This window comes from Parasteatoda tepidariorum, chromosome 8 (assembly GCF_982258835.1).
Source record: "Parasteatoda tepidariorum strain Cologne lab strain chromosome 8, Ptep-v5.0, whole genome shotgun sequence".
In the NCBI taxonomy this organism is placed as follows: domain Eukaryota; kingdom Metazoa; phylum Arthropoda; class Arachnida; order Araneae; family Theridiidae; genus Parasteatoda; species Parasteatoda tepidariorum.
The window spans coordinates 6,937,522-6,957,690 of NC_141762.1; the positions used below are offsets into that span (position 1 = coordinate 6,937,522).

A 20,169-nucleotide genomic window follows, 5' to 3' on the forward strand; every position below is an offset into this window, starting at 1 on the left:
TGTGAATATGAGTATAAAATATAATATATATATATATATATATATAATATAATATTGATGTGAAATTTTATTTATTTAAATCGTGTGAATATGACTCTCAACGTTTGACTTAAAAATCATGTGAATATGAACCTAGATATATGATTTTAATATCGCAGCAACAAGAATATCAATGTTTGATTCTAAAATCTCATTAATACAAAGATTGTTGTTTAATTTTAAAATTGCATGAATACCAATCTTGCTGAAGTTTCATTTCAAAATCACATGAATATGAACTCCAATATAATTTTAAAATAGCTCGAACAGGAATTAAAATAATGGCTTTTAAATCACATGAATACGAAACACGAGACTTGATGTAAAATCGTGAAAATAAAAAACTTGACATGAGATCTCAGATGACATAAATATGAATCGTGATGAGAGATTTAAATTTATGTTAATGCAAATTTAAATTACATATGCATTGGAAAGGAAAAGTGTAAAAATGATTTGAAATAAAATAAAAAAAAACTGCTAAAATATAACCAACTTAAAAGTTAACACAATACAGGGGTGTAGCTAGCAAAAGGGTAGTCTGCCCTTTCAAAACTTATGCAGAATACTCTTAGTCGGCCTAGCGATAAACTTATTGATGTTTTTTCAGTCGGCACTTCCTTCTGATAATTTTTTTAAATTAGCAAGGATGCTGACAATTTACTGACAATATTTTGCTTATGGGCACATTTTTTTTTCTTTTTGCTCTGTCAAAGCTGCATTAAATATAAAAATCGGCCTATTAATAGGTAAATTTATATATTTTTTTATTCAGATCAATTCCATATATTCCCGATCAATTTTGTTTTTCAAATAACAAACTGGCTGACTAAAGAAAATATTTTATTATTACTTTTTGTGCTACCTAAGTCTATATTGTAAGCATCTTTTTTTTTTCCAAAAGTTTTTTTCAACACAAAGCTTATGGAAAAAAATTCTGTGCTTCCCAAAAATGGTCGTAAATAGAGAAGGTCACTACATAGAGGTGGTCTTTCCTGGAGGTTTCACTGTATTACAAACCAATGAATATGAATCACAATATTGGACTTTAAGAATGGGGGAATACGAATAGAGAAAATGGATTTTAAAATCGTGTGAATACAAATCTGGATATCCGACTTAAAAAATATGTGAATACGGATCTCGATATTAGTGCTAAAAACGTGTAAGAACAAATCACAATATTGAATTTTTAAATCTTGTGAAAATGAATAGCAATGTACAACTTTTAAATCGTATGAATACACATCACAATGTGTAACTTTTATATCGGGTAAATATGAAATGTTTGCCATTAAAAATGTGTGAATACGAATATATCGACATTAGATTAAAAAAGTTTGTTAAATCATAAATGCATTATTTGATTATTTTTAGGTAGTACTGTTTAAATGGAAAGAGATACAATAATTCCATTTTGTGTTTTGCCTTCTCATTCAATAAAATGCACATTTAAAATTAAATATGCTCTTTTCTTTAAAAAGATAAACGAATTCTTCACATTTTGAGGATTGTTAAAATGCAACTTAATTTGCTTAGTGTTGCACATTTCTTTTCATACATGTGAGATGAGAGACCCATCGCTCATCCCCTCCGCTACTCCGATGCTGCCATTATTCCAGCGTCACAGCCTTCACACTCCACCACTATTCCGTTTCAGTAGGAAGAGACACACTCTTCTTCGTTCCTTGCTGGAAGGATCAACTGAATAGCCCAGGCGGGGCTCGAGAAACTCTTTCCCTTTTTTGTCGCTGAACAGTCAACTGCATAGCCCAGACGAAGTCCATATTTGTCAACTTTCACCTTATCCTGAACATATCATAATTTTCATAAACATTTAATGTTTCATCATATTGTAAATAATTCATTTTGTTATTAAATGTTTCCATCACCGAAAAAAGACTGTCCATTCCTCTAAAGCACCCTACATACATAATAAGTTTAATTCCAAGCTTAAAAATATTTCTCTTTTTTTTAGGTATTAACTTCTAAAACTTGTTTGGCTGTTACTATAAAAAATTGTAAAGAAAATTTTTACTCCAAAAGAAAAAATTTTACTGTAAATTTCTTCTTATATACATTATCTTTTAATACACAGTCTTAAATATTTTCCAAGCTATTGAAATTCTTTTTTCTGGGACATAACTAGTTTCAAAACGGTAAAATTAATTTTGCATCACTGGTGTAGTCAGAAATATTCTTGATGCAGAATAATTTATTTATGTACAGGGTATCTGCTACATTTTAGATTTTCAAATTCATGACTTTTCATGATTTTCCATGACTATTTCCAAGAGTTTTTCATGACTTAACAAAGTTACTATTTTCTCGGACAAAAATGCAACAATAAATTAAAAAAAGCATTATAATAACATTAATTGAAATTATAGGTATAACCAAAACTGCTATACTTCATATTTAGATTTTAAATTTAAAAAACAGAGTAAAGAAAGAGTTGAAACAATAAAATAGCTGAAAAAATACAAAAGCAAATAATTTTTTTTCCCTGTAGAATTATATTCTAAAGAAACTTTTCTTGCTCATCTGAAAGGAAAGAAATACTCCTGATTTTTCTGTTCTCATTTCGGAATAAAAAAAATTCGCCAATGACTGGTTTGCTTCAACTAGAATTTTAAATTAATAAAGTTTTTAAAAAAATAAATAATAAAAATTCTTAAATCACAGAAGAGTTTAAAAGATAATTCCCTCTAGAAATGATGCTTTTTTTCCCTCATTTTTTGAAAGAACACCATGATTTTTAAAGAACATGATAAAATAACTTTATATTCTAATAAAATATGCCTGAGTGGTGATTTTGTTAAGATAAAATTAGATTAATTGGAGCAAAAAAAAAAAAATAAATAAATAAATAAATAAATTTTGGAGCAGCAAAACAAAATTTGAAGCATATTTAATAAAAAAAATTAAAACAAGAATTTAATAACAAGAGTTTTTTGTTCATTAATAACATATCTTATTTTTTACACTTTTTTGAAGGTCCTTGCATAAACAAATTAAGTTTCATTTTGGTATCTTCCAATACTGTTAAATATTCTGCTATCCTCAACTTAGCCTCAGATAAGAGGAATAGAATTATTAGAACATAGAATTTTTTTTTTTTTTTTTTTTTGCAGAAGATAAGGATGTCATTGCATTTGTGGTATCTAGTGCAACATCTATTAAATTTGAATTTTGCCAAATTTCTGCATTTTCTACATATAAAGATTTTAAGAGCTTTCCTGTCAAACTAAGAAAAGCAGAACTCTTTAAAAAACGCCCTAACATTGTTTCAACTAGAGACACCATTTCATCATACAGCAAGTGAATCAATGGTGTCTCAGTTTGGAAAAGACCTAAAAATTTATCTAATATAGCCGAAATATTTATAAAAAATGAGCTTTCGGCAAAAGCAATTTAAATAAATTCAATATTGAGTGGCTCATACTATTTTTTAAATTAATAATTGCTTTATTTAATTCTGTAAATTCCATTGCCAAAAGAAGGACAGCTTGGAAAAAACTACTGGAGAAGGCCAAGGCCCATCCTGGGCTGTCGAGCCAGTGAGGAAGGAAGGAAAAGGTAACATAAAACTCTAATTAATTTAACTATTAAAGGTTATTGAGTATATTTTTCTTAAAATTTAAATAAATGTTATTTATAATAGTATATTCAACAAAACATTAACAAGATTAATATTGATCATACCGAATTTATAAAAATATGTAAAGAATTAAGCAAACTTTAATAAATCTATATTACTAATGTTAATTAGTGAATGGCCCCTAAATTTTTTAAATTAAAATTGATTACCTAGTACAGTATTCCATTAATGACATAATTAAAAAAATTAAATAATTTTAAAATGCAAATACAAGAGTATTGAATCTAAAAAATTTTTGTCAGAAGCAAATTATTATACTGTCCCTACACTCATAATATTTAACAAATCTATAATAATTAAAAAAAATTTATATCAATTGTTTTAAATCAAATCTTTATGAGATGAATTAGAGTATTTTTGAATGACAAATCTGAAAAACATAAGATTTATTTGCTGCTTTAAAAATTCTGAAAGTCCCTTTCTTCATACTTATTTAAAATCTTGCCTCTAAATATTATTAACTTTTTCCTAAAACAAAATAAGAGCACTGAAAATTTTGAAAGTAATATAACACAATAATAAAATGCAATAAGTAAAAAAAAAAATATTAGTAAAAGAAAAGTAATAAAGTATAAAAAAATGTTTACAAACAATTTGCAATTAGTGGATGGTCCCTCAGATAAAAATTTACGTTTAAGAAACTCAACTAATTCGATCTTTATTAATTAAATGAATAAAAGGGAGATGGAAATTTTGAGGTTTTGAAGCTTTGTGATTCTTGACTGCTCTGAGGATCAACATGAAAACATGTACTTAGTGAATGGTCCCCAAGTTAATTCCAAGATCATGGGTACTATTCTATAAATAGAATAGAGCAAGAAGGCCATTAGCTTGCCATTGACGAAGACTATAGCACTTCAATAACGATGAAATTAACAAGAGAAGTAAAATTCTCTTTTGCTATTAAAATTTGGCAATGTTTAGCTGGTCCCCGAAAATTCGTGGGAAGTCTCGGTTCCAATTCAGAGAGTGAAAAATGAAATCTGAAATTGAGAATATCTTGCAAAATGAAGCAGAGTTGCACATGAGAGTGCAAGAATCCTTCCCACTGAATCCAGAGCAACCCCCCACATGGCAGTAGCTGGGTTGCCGCAAAATTGTGACTTGGCAATACCTAGGGGGAAATATCCCTTTCAGCACAGAGCGGAGCAATTTAAGCCTACTACTTCAATTTGGAGCATGTAGACGCAGGTTTTCACAATTGGCACGGATCGGCGCAGCACTTGCAACACTGGGAGACTTAAATCCATGACTTTCCATGATTTTTTCAAAAAAGTAGCAAAAATCATGACATTTCATGACAAATTTTGTTCAATACTGAAATTCATGACTTTCCATGATTTTTCATGACTTTCCAGGTGCGCGGATACCCTGTATGTATTTGTACGGTTTGGATGTTATTTAAAAGTCTCATTTCATTGATATAGAAGGTTTTATTCAGAAAAACAGAAAGAGAGTAGCAGACAGAAGCTTTGGTCCTGCGATCATGGAATAGATATCAATTATTTGATGTTCAAAATAGACAAATACATGAAAAATTGATGGAGAAATGGATAATGTGAAACTCATTCATTTAAATTCATAAAATATATGCAAAATAATCTGCTGTTCAAGAAAATATTTCAATAACCTCCATTTAGGTTAATATTTATTTCAATACAAGCACTTTAAAAATTTATTAAATATGTAGTCTGTGTGAATAAAAATTTGACCAGGCTTCGTTCTGATAAGAGTGATTAATAATTAAGCCAATTATTGTTATTTTCAATATTTCTTTCAATCAACATATTCTTCATTTTGCTAACCAACAGAAAAACTTGATCTTGGTTTTTTTAAATTCTTGGGAATGTTTCGAGTAAATGAAAATGAACCATTATTGTATAATTTTACACTAGTTGAAAAACAAACCTTTAATCATTTGTAAAGTCCATTTATTCAGAATTCATAAAAAAAAATTAAAAAAAAGAAATTTTTTTTTATATAATTAAGACCGAGTTGAGAAAAAGACTTTATCTAAAACAAGTTTAAATTTATTTCAAAAACTCATTTTTTTCTAATCCCTCATAATTATACATGATTATATAATTCTATATTTTTTTTCTTCTTAATCCAAAAGAACCCTATTTTAAACCATAATTGTTTTAAGAATATAAAAGTAAATTATTTATTTAAAGCTTTGAATAGTGTAATGAAATTTGCAGCCTCAGCAACATCCAAAGGATTATTTTACTTTGTACAAAACCAAATGTTCAGAACATTCGTTCTAATCCTCCATTTCATTTTAGATTCAACATTTATAGTTAAATAACAAAATTATACAGTTTTATTATTACATTATAGAATAATAATATTAAATTTAATTATAATTTTAAATTATTTTTTAAAGTTTATATTAAAAAAAAAAAAAAAAGTGGGGCATTAAACTATTTTAAGATTTATAAATTTTAATGCCATCTATTTACAATCAAAACAATTTATTCTTAGACGCTGTTATTGTACAAAAAAAAATAATAATAATAATTATTTTTCTATTAATTTCAGAAATTTAAAAAACATAAGTAAAATAATTTTTTGTAATTTAAAAAAAAATGCTTAAAACATTTTTTTTTATTCTATATTTTAAATGTATTTAAAACGAAGTGTTTCAAACGTTAACCTTGACTAAAACAATGACTTAGATATTTTAATGCCTCCATTTTCTGTTTATCTTTGAAAATCGTAAAGAAATATAATTATTTTATTTCAAGACTAAATTTTAAAAAAAATTAAAAAAACAGGATATTTATAAAAAAGAAACCCGAAACTTTTAGAAAGTCAAGAGTTTTTGATAAAAAGGCTCAAATTTGAGAGACAAAAGCAAAAAAAAGGGAAATCCGCTAAAAAATCTCATCCCTGTATAAAGGTCAACCAGTTTTATCTCAATTAAATGATTTTTAGAGAAACTTCAGAGGGCGGAATGAGGACTCCAATACTTTCGTGCCGCAGAAAATTAAATTAATCATAAAATGTTTGAACTTGTTCGAAAAAAATTTTCTGCGAATATTAGGGGGGAAAATGGGAAGAAAAAAAAAAAAAAAAAACGAAAATCCGCAGAAGAATCACATTCCTTAGTAAAGGACAAATTGTCTCTGATAAATGTACTTCTTTCTAAAACCAAGTCTCCAATCATTCAGTAAACTTTAGAAATTATACATACTGCTGAAAATTGATGATTTATGAGGAGACAATTTACTTTAACACTAATTTACCCTTCAGAAAAAATGCAGTCCAGTGAAATCTCCAGGAATGACTATCTCTAAAAAGTAGCATTTCCGCATCAAGAAAATGACACTGACTAAAATTAAAATCGCTAGCGAAAAATTATGAGCCTTTGATAACAATTTTGAAGTCAATGGAGGTAACATCTAAGAAAGACCAACCTCCATCAAAGACCATTTAACTGTGAAATAGACAGTGGTTGCTCCCAAGAGGTTTCTCTTTATTTTTATTTATTTTGAAACATGTATTTTATTCTATGTTTCTGGAACCTTCCCAAATGGTAAATTTGGTAGAGGGGGGGGGATAATTCTACCTCATCAACAATGAAGAACAAAAGATGGTCAAAATGCAGATTTCCCTGTACTGGGCTGCAGCTGAAGATTTAATCCAAAATAAATTTCATAATTCAAAATTTAAGTAAAAATGGAAGATTTTTAAATTTAAATAATCATTTTGATTTTAAAAATACATTGGTAAAATCAAAATTAAATTTATAAAAAATATTGCTATTCTAAAAGAATAAGTTACATTCTATAGATATTTTAAATATCGAATGAAGAGCAGCTTATTACGTCTTACAAGAAATACATAGGCAGTTTAGAAACTGTTTGGATTTTGTATTTGAAGGATTACTCAATAAGAGAGAAAAAAAAGAGGAAAAAAAAAACAAATTTTTAGCATTTAAAAATACTACTTTTATTTTGACAGCATATATTACTAATTGAAATGCTTAATATTGTCCTAAATGAGCACCGTGTATAAATGAAACGTAGCAAGTGTTTAAATGAAACGTAGATATTTAGGATAGAAACAGATTTTTCTGAGGTACTTTTTTTTAGTTTAATTATAACATTAACTTAACTAAAAAAAATAACTTTCACACGGAAACATTCTGTGGTATTTCAGGAAGTCAAAGAACCCACTCTAGAGGGGAAATTTGCACAAAATTTTACTTGTTGCTAGGTAACAGAGAATTTGATATGAGTCTGATACCTTTGTCTGATGTCTTTGTCCATGAGGTTGCGAAACAAACTTCTCCCAAGAAGAAAACCTCTTCTATAGGATAACTTAAAAAATTTGGTTACTTTTTTTTTTCAAATTGTCGGATTTATGATTTTTTTCCAGCAATTGCTTATTTTTGCTCTTTTCTTTATATTGTGAGGTTTTCTTTAAGCTCTTTCAGCAATTGCCTATTTTCCTAGTATTTTTCTGAAAACCATCCTAAAATTTTATAGTCATAATTAAATGGTTTAGCAATCTTCATGATACTTTGAAATGAATCATTTTATTCATATGCAACTCATACTATGATGGTTGAATCATTTCTAGAATGAAAGTGAAATATGTTTATGTTCTTTTAAGTGGCAAAATTTTTTTTATTTCTTCCTATTTTTTAGACCATTTATGTAAACAAAGAAATGCAGAAAAAAAAAGCATTAGACGGATAAAATCATAAACTCATCATTAAAGAAAATCAATAAAAGCTGATGAAAAAAATGCTTAAAAATCAATCACAAAAGAAAAAGTCTCTTTAATAATAGTAAGATTCTCTTAATTTTAATTAGTTTCTGATGCAGGTAATATTTTTAAGGATTTTGATAAAGAACTTCAAATACTATAAAAATATTAAATGACAAATTTTAAAATTAAACTAGATTTTTATTTTTATCTTATACCAATCAACTATTAGACCATATAGAAAGTTGATGAAAAGCAAATAACAGGTTTTGCCTGATGAAATTATATAAGATTAAAGGAGGAAACAATGCCAAACAATTAGAAATTTTTTTTTAAAAAAAAAGTTAATTACAAAAGAAAGTAATACCTCTTCAATTCTAGAAATTAGTTTCTGAACATCTTCTGCATTTCTAATGGTTGTCTCGGGACATGATTCCAAATGCAAATGGTCTAAAAATAAGAAGTTTAAAGAAATCAATTCACAATTTTAAACTAGCTAACATCAAACGAAAATTTACAGAAAAAAAAATCAACACAATGCAAATTTTCAAACTAAAGCAGGGGAATTACTATTTCTGAAGCAGAACTCATAAAAATAAAATCAAGTTAAACTATAAAATTTTAGCATTGATTTTGCCACTTAAAGGGTGGTGTCTACAGCAAAGCTTCTGGTTTTAAATTTTAATGTTTCAAATTATCTACATTTAAAAGATCTTGAATGTTTAAAACTGTAGGAAAATGTTGCAGACAATTATAATAGGTAAGTACCTTTTAAAATGTACATACTTCATAGATTTCAGTTGACACTTAATAAAATCCATAACTCTAATCTAAAATGTTATGCACTATAAAAAATCAAAGCCTCCTAAAAAAAATTTTTTTAAAAATGGTTGTCAATTTATTTTAAGCTAACACACAAAAGTTTCAATTTAAATTAAAGCTTACTTAATGCTTAACTTCCACTTTAAGTTAAAAACTGCACCATAATAATTTTCATAACTAAATGTGGGGTTAACATAATGTGGTAGTTAAACCACTTTGTTTTATCCAAAAATAAACAGAAAATGCCATAACTCTCTTACCATTACTTTAGCTTTGATTCCTAAAAAATATTATTTAGCATGTAAAAAGCCCAGCTCAATGAACAACAAAATATTTTATCAATCATTTTATTTAAGATCATAACACAAAATACAATAAATTTACAAAGTTATGGATATAAATTCAGAGTTGACATGCTCCTTAAATTAATCTTAGAAATAAACAAGATTTGGTTTAATTAAGTTTTCTAAGCACTCTGTTCCAAGAATCAAAGATAGATTACAGTGAAGTTACAGTTTATTGTCCGGGCACGTATGCTGCAGACCAGTGCTCCTCAACTGCCGATTCGAGGATTAATATTTGTATGAAGATTAATTTATACTCTACATTTAAATAAGTTTAGGCTCAAAATATAGACATGATCAGAAACAGGGCTCGAAAAACCACCCGTCCTCGGCGGTCAAAAATTCCCCGCGGACAACGAATCTCTCGAATCCGACGTCCGCAGACGGCCATTTTCCCGTTAAAGTTGGTGATACATTTTCAATTTTTGTTATCTTACAAGAGTCTAGCGCCTCACTTCTAAAATGACCCTCTAATCTAGAAATACAGAAACATACCGCGCATGGTGGAATTGATGTTTTCTCTGTCTCCCGTACTGCAGCGGTTGAAAGGGACTTTTCAGCAATGAACTTACAAAAAAAAAAAAAAAAAGAAACATTACGTTCATAATAGCGTTAAACGCAAATATGAACATCTACCTAAATGGAAAACCCCTTTCAGATTTTTGTGCAGAAACCTCTATAAATCATTAGCTTGATTGTGGAACTGGTAAACGTCATATTTGATTCATTTAAAAAACGCAGTACCCTCGGATAAATTGACATTGCAGATAACTTGACATTTGTCATTCAAATTATTTCATAAAAGAAATAAGTTATTTTATAAAAGAAATACTGGGTTCCTATTAGTAACCTAGTATTCCTTTTATTACTGAATAATGCAATCCTAATATTTGTAATCCTAGTAACTACTAATTCATTGTGCAATTTATATAAATGTTTGTAATAAATAAGAGAAAATTTAATTTTTTTTATTTAGAAGCGACGGGTTAGTTTCAAAGGAGGACAGGTACATTGTTGAACAAGCCGTCCTCGGGGACGGGTAAAAGTTTTGAGTTTTTTCGAGCCCTGATCAGAAACAAACAAATCAAAAAGTTTTTTTAATGACACAATTTTACGTATGAGCAGTTATTTTTGGAAGGGGAATAAATCTATTTGGAGCGAAAAATTCAGTTACTGATTTTTTTTCTTCATAATTTTAATAATTACTATTGCATTTTGATGTTTTCTTAAATTATAATGTTAAAAACATCACCCAAATTGAATCATCTTTGCAATATTTTTGTAAACATTCAAATACTAATCCTTAAAAGCCTCAGATTTATACCATTTTCTAAATGGAAATAGTCCACTTTCAAAAATAATGGCAAATATGTAAAAATTTACCAATAGTTCAAAATTACTAACCTTACCATGATAAAACACTGAAATATTCCTTTAGTCCCATAAGTAAAGAAACACTGCTGTAGGTTAACACACCCAGTAAGGCATGCAGAAATTTTTAAATTTTTTGAGCCCTAGTAGATCAGTTAACTCCACCGGGAAATTATGTTTTAAATTTTTGAAAATGCTTATCTTACTAATATTCTATAAACTTAATAAGAAAACATTAAAGAAAAGAAAGCTTATTTATGCTAGTTAACTTTATACCTAACATCATTTAAATTTACAATTTATACAAGTGTACAGAAATATATATAATCTTCAGAATGTCTGCTAGGTATAATTATAATGGATTTTTTTGCATGTTTGTATTAAATATTTTTAACTACGTTTAGACAACACTTATTCCTCGGAATGTTTTTGAAGTTTCAAAATTTTTAGATTAGAAGGGATATCTCAGCTTAAATTTTCCCAAAATGATGTTCAATTAGTTAAATAAATTTGCAGATTGTTGACACTTATGGTATTCAACATTTGAATCACAGTCACCAATCAAACAACAAAGTTTTATTCCATTATTTTCTTTGGGTTTTATATGCTATTAGAAAGGCAGCAAATAACTTTATTAACATTTTCTAAGGATGCATGCACATATAATCAAGTAAAATATAAACAAATTTAACTTAGAATTTCGGAAGAAATTTCTAACCTAATTTTTGAAAGATTGTGAGAACATTAGAAAAATTGAGAATTTTAGGATATCATTTATCAGAGAAATTAGTTTCTATTATTCCCATAGCATCACTTTACTATAATCCAGGGGTGATTGTGGGCCCAACTCAAAAATCCTTAAAATTTCCTGAGTAAAATCATTCAAAAAATTTATAACTTGATAAATTATAATTGAAATTTTCAAAACATGATATTTTAAATGAATTATATGCAGCATAATTTAAATGAATATGCAGCATAATTTAAATGTGTAAGTTTACTGTTATCTCTAATCACACTTATTATTCTACCAGAAAAAATATTTATAAATGAGAGATGCCAAGAATAAATTCTATTTCTAATATTCTCAAATAAAATATAAAAGAATTTTTATATATAAATGTGATGGATGATTTCTTGAAACTTTTGAACTTCGGATTTCCAGAAACTTTCAGATCACGGTTAGCGAAAAATAAGAATTTTTTCTGGAGCACAATCACCCCTGATAATCAAAACCTTTTACATTTGAAAATTAATTTATTAACATAGCTTATACACTTCTTTAAAATTCAATTTACAAAAATCGGAGATACACTAAAGTTAGGCTGCAAAGTCAGATCATCTTGAAGAAGTCTTAAAGATTTGCTTGACTCTTAACTCAAGTTAGACCAAATAGATAAATTTTTCTTAAAATCAAAACAAGAAGTCTGATTTTAAGAAAGAGTATTCAATCTAATGTATATATAGTTTAGTGAATTTAATAGTAAAATATATACTTAAATAATTACTGGGTTATAATTATACAAAGATTACCAGGTTATAATAAGAAAAAAAAACAATTGAAATATAATGCTATTCCTTTCCAAGGATTAAGTGAAAATTTGAATAGACTATCTCTATAATATTCTAACGATAAGTCCAACATTTCAACTCCGGTTAAAAACCCAGGACCGAGAATTTAAAATGACCTAAACTGTGTTATTAAGGAGAAAATATTAAGCAGGAAATCTAAATTAAAATGCTAAAACAAAAAAATAACTAAAATATCTGGTTTCAACTAAAAAAAAAAAAAAAAAAACCTAAAAGAATATAAGTTTAAAACCTTAAAATACTAGTAAAACTTGATTACTTATAAGGAAAAATTAAATGATATAAAATATTAAAAGCTTCAAAAAATTTAAAGACAAAAAAAATTACATACTGAGATCATAATTTTCAAAAATAAGTAAGTCAATATATGACTATCAGTAAGTTCCTTGCAAAAAATAAAAAATAAAAAAAAAGAGATACACATAGACTGATGTCAAAAATCAAAAACTTGTACTATGATGTATGAAGCTGACGGGAACTAATTTATAATAATAGCTATGGCTGGTTAACCATCTAAAGCTAAGCACATATGAGTTCTGGGATATTATTTCTAATTTATTTTAATGTGCAAGTTCAAAAATATACAAAACTATATTTTTATTCTTTACAATAGGACAATATTATTCAATTTGCAACATAACATAAGTGGAGGGATACACCATGAAATTCTTCAAGATCAGTGATAACAAACTTTGGAAATTACAGGTCCTTTGGACACAGGACTTCCATATTTATGAATATTTTTAACATGAATTCTCAAGCTCTTTGCTTTGCCCATCTATCAATATTGATTTTTTTTTATTTCTTATTCACTGATAGAAAAAAAAAAAGAGCTTCAAAACAAGAAGAGTTAGTTGTATTTGAACTTTCACGGCTTTTAATTGAGAATTGATCTAACACCTGCATCAAGGAAAAACAACTTAGAAATTTAATGCTCAGAATTATTTTAATTTTCTCCAACTATTAATAACAAAAAAATAAATAATGTATGATTGAAGTTTGGCTTCAATTTTGCCTATATAGATCTGCTAATGTGTTATTTTTCTCCACTGAAAGATAACTTGCCCCAGAAAATGTTTCATAACATATTTTTCACATATAATTTAGTGAAATATACAAAAATAACGAAATGGATACAAGAAAATATTAATAGAGAGAGTTAGCTTTGTAAGACTTAATAAGTTTTTCCTAAAATTTTTTTTTCAACCCACAATTTTTTGTCCCAAATTTTGGACCTTTTCATAAAATGTTTTATTAATAATTGGGTAAGTGAAATACAGGAATAAAATATTAGTGAATTAATATATTTTTGAGAAAGCTAATAAGTGTTGAAGAATATTTCCTATATAATTATTCCCAACAAACAAAAGTCATTATTTTGTTTAAAACATTGTTTTAAAAACTTAGAGAAACACAATATGAATAAATTTTTGACATAGAGATCCTAAAAGAATGCATATCATATTTATCAAAAGAATGCATTCAGCATATGAAACAAAAATTATAAATTAAGAACAAAACTTTTTTTTTCTTTTTAAAGAGAGCTTGAAATTTCTTAATACAAGTTACAAAACAAGATATTGGAAACATATACAAGTAAAATTTAACTATCATTTAAAACAAATTACAAGAATCATGCTTTACAATTTAAGACAGAAATAATACTGCTTGTCTAACTAAAAAACTCCTCAAGCCAGTTGTCTTGAGCTCTGCTAATGCTAAGATTATAATGTTGACACTAGAAGTGCCGTTGGGGTGATTTTTGTGTTGGGTGATCAAAATTTCTGTTGATTAGTAAAATAAATTAATGGAAATACCTAGAACAGCAACAACAAAAAAAGGGTCATTTTGACCCTTACAAGAAAAATGTTCATTTAAGCCATGACTTTTTTTTGATTTTACAGAACTGCAAATATTATGAATATGAATTGTAGAACAGAAATTAGAGAATTTGAGGTAACAAATGTCATACGCAACAGTTTATCGGAAATTATATTGTATCTGAAATTCAATTAGTAGCTTGTTTACTCAGCTGCTGAATTATAATTTCGTTATTGCGTATAAAAGAAACCATATACAGTACCCTTCCAAATTATTAGGGAAAATTAAAATTTCTAAAAAATTGTCATTTCTCAAAATATCATAACTTTTTCAAAAATGAATCAATTTTCATAAAAATTTCAGGATATCATGTTCAGGTCTTCTACTTTCACCTAAAAATTACTAATTTAATTTATCTCAATTTTTTACAAAAATTTGCACATTTGAACAAAGCAATTTTTAAAAAAAAAAAATTTCAAGTTTGACAATTTGCTACTTTGTTACAAAATTTTTTGCATAAAATTATTATTTACACATTAAAGTACAAGTCATTAACTTTAAAACACGCTAAAGTAAATGACTTTATGATTTTTTTTGACCGAGCTATGAAATTTTGAAAAATTTTTGTCATTTATAGTAAAAATGAAATTATTGTGAATTTATTTAGTCTTTATTCTTCAGCTTAAAGAGATCAAAATATTGACTAGTTTCTATTGAAAATTTGTTAGCTATCAATTATTTATTTGTTATGTAAGGTTCGCATAAGTTTATATTTATCAGAGTTGAGAAAAGTTTGAATTTTGTAGAAAATAGGTGGCAAAATAAAGTTAAATTTCTTAAAAATTTCTTGTCGTTTTTTAAAATTGTTATTGCAAATTTATAAATAATGTTCTTGTTTGTAATAATGTTTTAAATAAAAAACTTAATTGATTCGAATAAGAAAGTTGCAAAAAAATAATACTAAATAATTTTCGATTTCGCAACAATTTCGCCTTCACTGTAAATGACAAAAAATTTTCAAAATCTCATATCTGGGTCAAAAAAAATCGTAAAGTCATTCACTTAAGCCAGTTTTAAAGTTAATGACTTGTACTTTAATGTGTAAATAATAATTTTTATGCAAAAAATTTTGTTACAAAGTAGCAACTTGTCAGATTTGACATTTAAAAAAAAAAATTGCTTTGTTCAAATGTGCAATTTTTTGCAAAAAATTAAGATAAATTAAATTAGTAATTTTTAGGTGAAAGTAGAAGACCTAATTATGATATCCTGAAATTTTTATGAAAATTGATTCATTTTTTAAAAAGTTATGACACTTTGAAAAATGAAAAGTCTTTAGAAATTTTAAGTGTCTCTTATAATTTGGAAGGGTACTGTACATGCTGATTATAAATGGTTACATTTGTTATAATCTTGGACGAGATAGTATTGTTATTGTCATGTTTCGTTGACACTTTCACGTCACACGAACATACTATATACACCTACTCCAATGCTTAAGTGATGGAATTTAACATTACAAAACATGTGTGCTTACGTATATATGTGTGCTTATGTATATACTATTTATATTCAAGTCATTTGTTTCTTACTTGTGCTCATGCAAAAGAATAGTCTGCAATATAATATTACATTATAATGTAATATTGTCATTGTGCTAAAAAAAGAAATGGAGAAAAATATAAAAAATCTTGTATTTTCAACAATATTCATGATTTAAAAAATCATTTACTTCGAAAAAACGTTAATTTCTTATGAGGATCAAAATTACCTTAAATGGCAGTCTTAGGAAGTCCAAAACCCGGCTTATCTAGTGTTAAATTATTTCAAATAGGGTTGCAGAGTAAACATTTAGAAGTTTTGATTTGACTGGTCTGGAAAAGTGTAGAAAGCTCAGCTAATCTCCAGCTTTTTTGAAATACTTTTTTTAAAATTCCTTAGCAGCAGGCAGTCCCAAACTATGATTGGAGCAGGAGGAGTTGTTTGGTTACACAAGACAGTAGTTAAGATTAACGATTAATTCTTATCTGAAGATTATTATCCTTCATAAGCACAACCCTGCGTCCTTCATAACCACAACTAACTTCATTACCTTTCTGAATAGATTGGACAGCAACACTTGCAGCAATTTCCTCAGCTTCCTCTGCAGTAGCTGCATATGCAGGATAAGAATCATACTTTTTCTGACCCAGGGTCAAACTTGAATAATAGCCTCGATTCCTCTTTTTCTGGCCTGACATTATTGATTTGTAGTGCAGATCGAGATTACGACTTTTGGCATAAATCTCTACATATTCTTTTGATGTAGCTAAAAAAATAAATGGGTGTAAAAAAAAAAAACACAGGGAAGTTACTTAATAATCTAGATTGTAAAATTATTTGACATTTTTTTAAAATTCAATTTATAAACTGAGCATTAAGATGGAGATGTGTACGACTTTATTGCTGTCCTAATTTTAGTCAAAAAAATTGCATGATAGTACGTAATTTTTAATTTGTACAAAATAACAAAATTTTATTAAATATGGATGGTTTAATTAAAGAAATGAAATAGCCTTTATTTTTAATTGGCTAAAACTTCAGTTAAAAAATTACCATACTAACCTGAAATGCACTTAAAAAGGACAGTAATTACCAAAGTGTCTATAATTACTTTACTATTTAAAAAAGAAACACTTTTGATTCATATGGTTATTCTGTTACATGTTTTAAGCCCTTATTAAAATTGATTGGTTTGGACTTGCAAAATCAGAGTTTATGGCAAACAAGTCGAAAGATAAACAGAGCTTTCCTCAGTATTAAAAAAGGGCAGGGTGCTTCCTCTCTAGAAAGGGCCCTCACTTAACACAGCAAAAGTTTATCAAAATGTATAATATTATACAGGGTGCGTAGCCAAATCTTTGAATCAAAAATAAGCACTTTTTAAAAACTTTTCAAGCCCTTTACAAAAATTTTCAAGCACTTAAAAAATTCATATTCAATCAATGATATTATTGAAAAACAAAAACTTTTTATAAACAGTTTTAGCGTTAAAAAAAAACCCAAAAAGAAACGGGAATAAATCGAAACAATCAGAACTTTCCCACATCACCGAGTGAATTCAACTTGACCCTGAACTCAGAACAAAAGTACCCTTAAAAAAAGTACGTCAAAAAAAGTGTTAGAAGTGAAATGAAATAAACAAGAACAAAATTAAAAAAATTAAAAAGAAAAACATTTCATAAGGATCTGTTATTCTCTATCCGAATTGGAGCACTCGGGTTTCGGTTTAAAGTGTGCGCGCATACACAAGTCATAACGTGGGTACGACATGAAGTCCGCATGAATGATTACGTAGCAAACTCCCCATTTTTTGTGAAATGCATGGGATCCACTAGATATCACAGAAGGGAGAAAAAAAATTATTCGGAAAAAAAGCACTTTTTAAAAACGCCAGCTGAAAAAAGCACCTTTAAAAGCTTTTAAAAACGAAATCCCCAAAAAAGCACCTTTAAGTACTTTTTACAAACGCTACGCACCCTGTTATAAAATAACTGAAGTCTATTCTCAAAAATTTTTTAATAACCCTCTAATACTATGTGTATATTTCAAAAAGTAATTCTCTCTCATTATCAAAAATTTGTAGTTTATGAAAATAAAGGCATGCCAAAAAACAATCTCTACAATTTTTTTTTAAACTAACAAAAAATGATTTATTGAAAAAGAACTTGATAGCTTTTTTCCATAATTTAAACTGAAAATTATAAGAAAATGAACATTTAAAGGTGCATTTTTTTACAAAAAGGTATTTGTTTAAAAAATAGTTTTACAGGGTTTCCACTCTATGATGAGATTGAAATTCAAGAACTTTTCAAGGACCTTAATCCAAGACCATTTTTAAAAATTATTGTCTTCTATTTTAATGGAAGCAACAATGCTTGTTGTGGCAATAATTAATTTCAAATATAATACCTCAATGCTTTGCCTATATATAGACAGGAATAAAAGAAAGACCGCCCTAGGCGGAGGCAGTCAAAAAAAAGAAACCTGATTTGAGAAGTGAAAATAGGGGTAGGAAATGCTAAATATAGAAGTTTGTTTTATATGCTTGGGAGTATTTTTTTTTTTTCATTGCTCATATTTCTGTCTGGTTTCGATCTTCCTCAGCTCATTATTTTTTAATCATTTTATCTTCAATTCTGATGCGTTTTTGTTTTATTAATATTTTTCTTTCGTTAATATTTTTGTTTCGTTTATAATATTTTTGTTTTGTTTTGGCATAACTTGTATTTAAGTTATTAATTTTAAATGCCTCCCATTAAGAAGAAAAATTATACCGCTGCATTTAAGTTGTCAACAATTAAAAGAGAAAAAGAAACTATGATAAATGGCTTAAAAAAACGGAAATCATCCCGGGACAAAACGAAACCGAAATTGAGGCTGAAAGTGTGAGTGACGGAAATAAACAATGAACTAGTAAACCTAATTTTCTCTGGTAAAGAGAGTTCTGATTTTGAGAAATTTTTAAGTGCAGTGATATGAATATATAGTGATAGGAGATATCTAAATAAATTATCCTTAAGTTTTTCTTTGAACAAAATTTGTTTGGATTTATCATTTATTTCTAAAACAGGATTTTAGATTGTTGATTTAAAAGTAAGATCGTTTTATTTTTAAAAAATTTCAAACTTATTTTAATGGTTTTTGATATATTAATTATTTTATTTATATTTTAATGGTTACTTCACTTTACAATTAGAAAATGCTTAATTTTACTTAGAAAGTTATTAAAATCTATTTTATAAACTAGGATTGTTTCTATTTTTTTGTATATTCAATATCCTTTTATTGGTTTTTATTCAACTATTTGAATTATATACATATGCGTATTTAGAGCATGCGTCAAGTTTTTAATCAATGCCTGCGTTAAGTTCAAAATTCACTAATTGTTAAAAATTAATCGGGACGTGTACAATAGTGCGGCGTCCGATAGTGAAGGGCCGCCGGCAGTATCGGATGAATTCAAGACCCTATCAAGTTTTTCAAGGACATAAGATGTTTTTCAAGGACTTTCAAGGACCTAAATTTAGCGAAACCCTGTTTTAAAATCACTTAAAAAATATTAATATTGCTTGAAAAAAGTTTAACCAGTAACCACCACTTTAATTTAACCAGTTGAGAATAATCCTAAACAAATATTTGTAATGGTAATCTGAATTAAACCTATAAACACAGATAATTTTACTAGTGTGTAATAATTAAGTAAACTGTGAATTAATTTTTTTCAAAATGGAATAAGAATAAAAAAGCTTGGCAGCATGTTTTTACAAAAAAGGCAAGGAGGGCACATTTGTTGAATCCAGCAGGGTGGTCCACTCTAAAAAAAATATGTAGGGAGAACACGGAATAATAATTATAGCTTTTATTATTTACCTGCAGATTCTAGTCTTTTAGAAATGGGTTCATTTCTTTCAATATTATTTCTTGTTGTCTGTAAAGGTCTAGGACTTCTTATGTAATTATTACTGACTGGTTCACTTATGAAGTTTGGAGGAGAATCTGGAGTTACAGGCCTTGCAATATCTGCTTCAACATTATTAAATCTTTGTTCTTCAACGGTATTATTCTTTTGTTGCTGTAACCTTAAAAATCGTGGAGGAATATCATATTTCCTTGGTGGGAGCGTGTTCTGTCCTTTTGGCGGAGGAGGAGTTGGAGGTTTAGAAACTTTTGGTCTAGTCTCAACTGGCTCGTGATACTGGGGTTTGGAATTCTATAACAAAGTATTAATTAAATTTATAACGAAATGAGTATGGAAAATTAAAC

At 27.5% G+C, this 20,169-nt stretch overlaps 1 protein-coding gene across 2 annotated transcripts in view; it reads right to left on the bottom strand.

The window, feature by feature from the left end:
• tapas (tudor domain-containing protein 7 tapas) overlaps positions 1-20,169 on the bottom strand; it is a 71,975-nt gene that overhangs the window by 36,411 nt on the left and 15,395 nt on the right. For both annotated transcript variants that reach the window (XM_087149768.1, XM_087149769.1), the window contains exons 6-8: positions 19,777-20,116; positions 16,457-16,672; positions 8,784-8,866 (exon numbers count right to left, since the gene is read on the bottom strand). In XM_087149768.1, the coding sequence (XP_087005894.1) occupies positions 8,784-8,866; positions 16,457-16,672; positions 19,777-20,116 (639 nt within the window). The remainder of the gene's footprint in view (positions 1-8,783; positions 8,867-16,456; positions 16,673-19,776; positions 20,117-20,169) is intronic.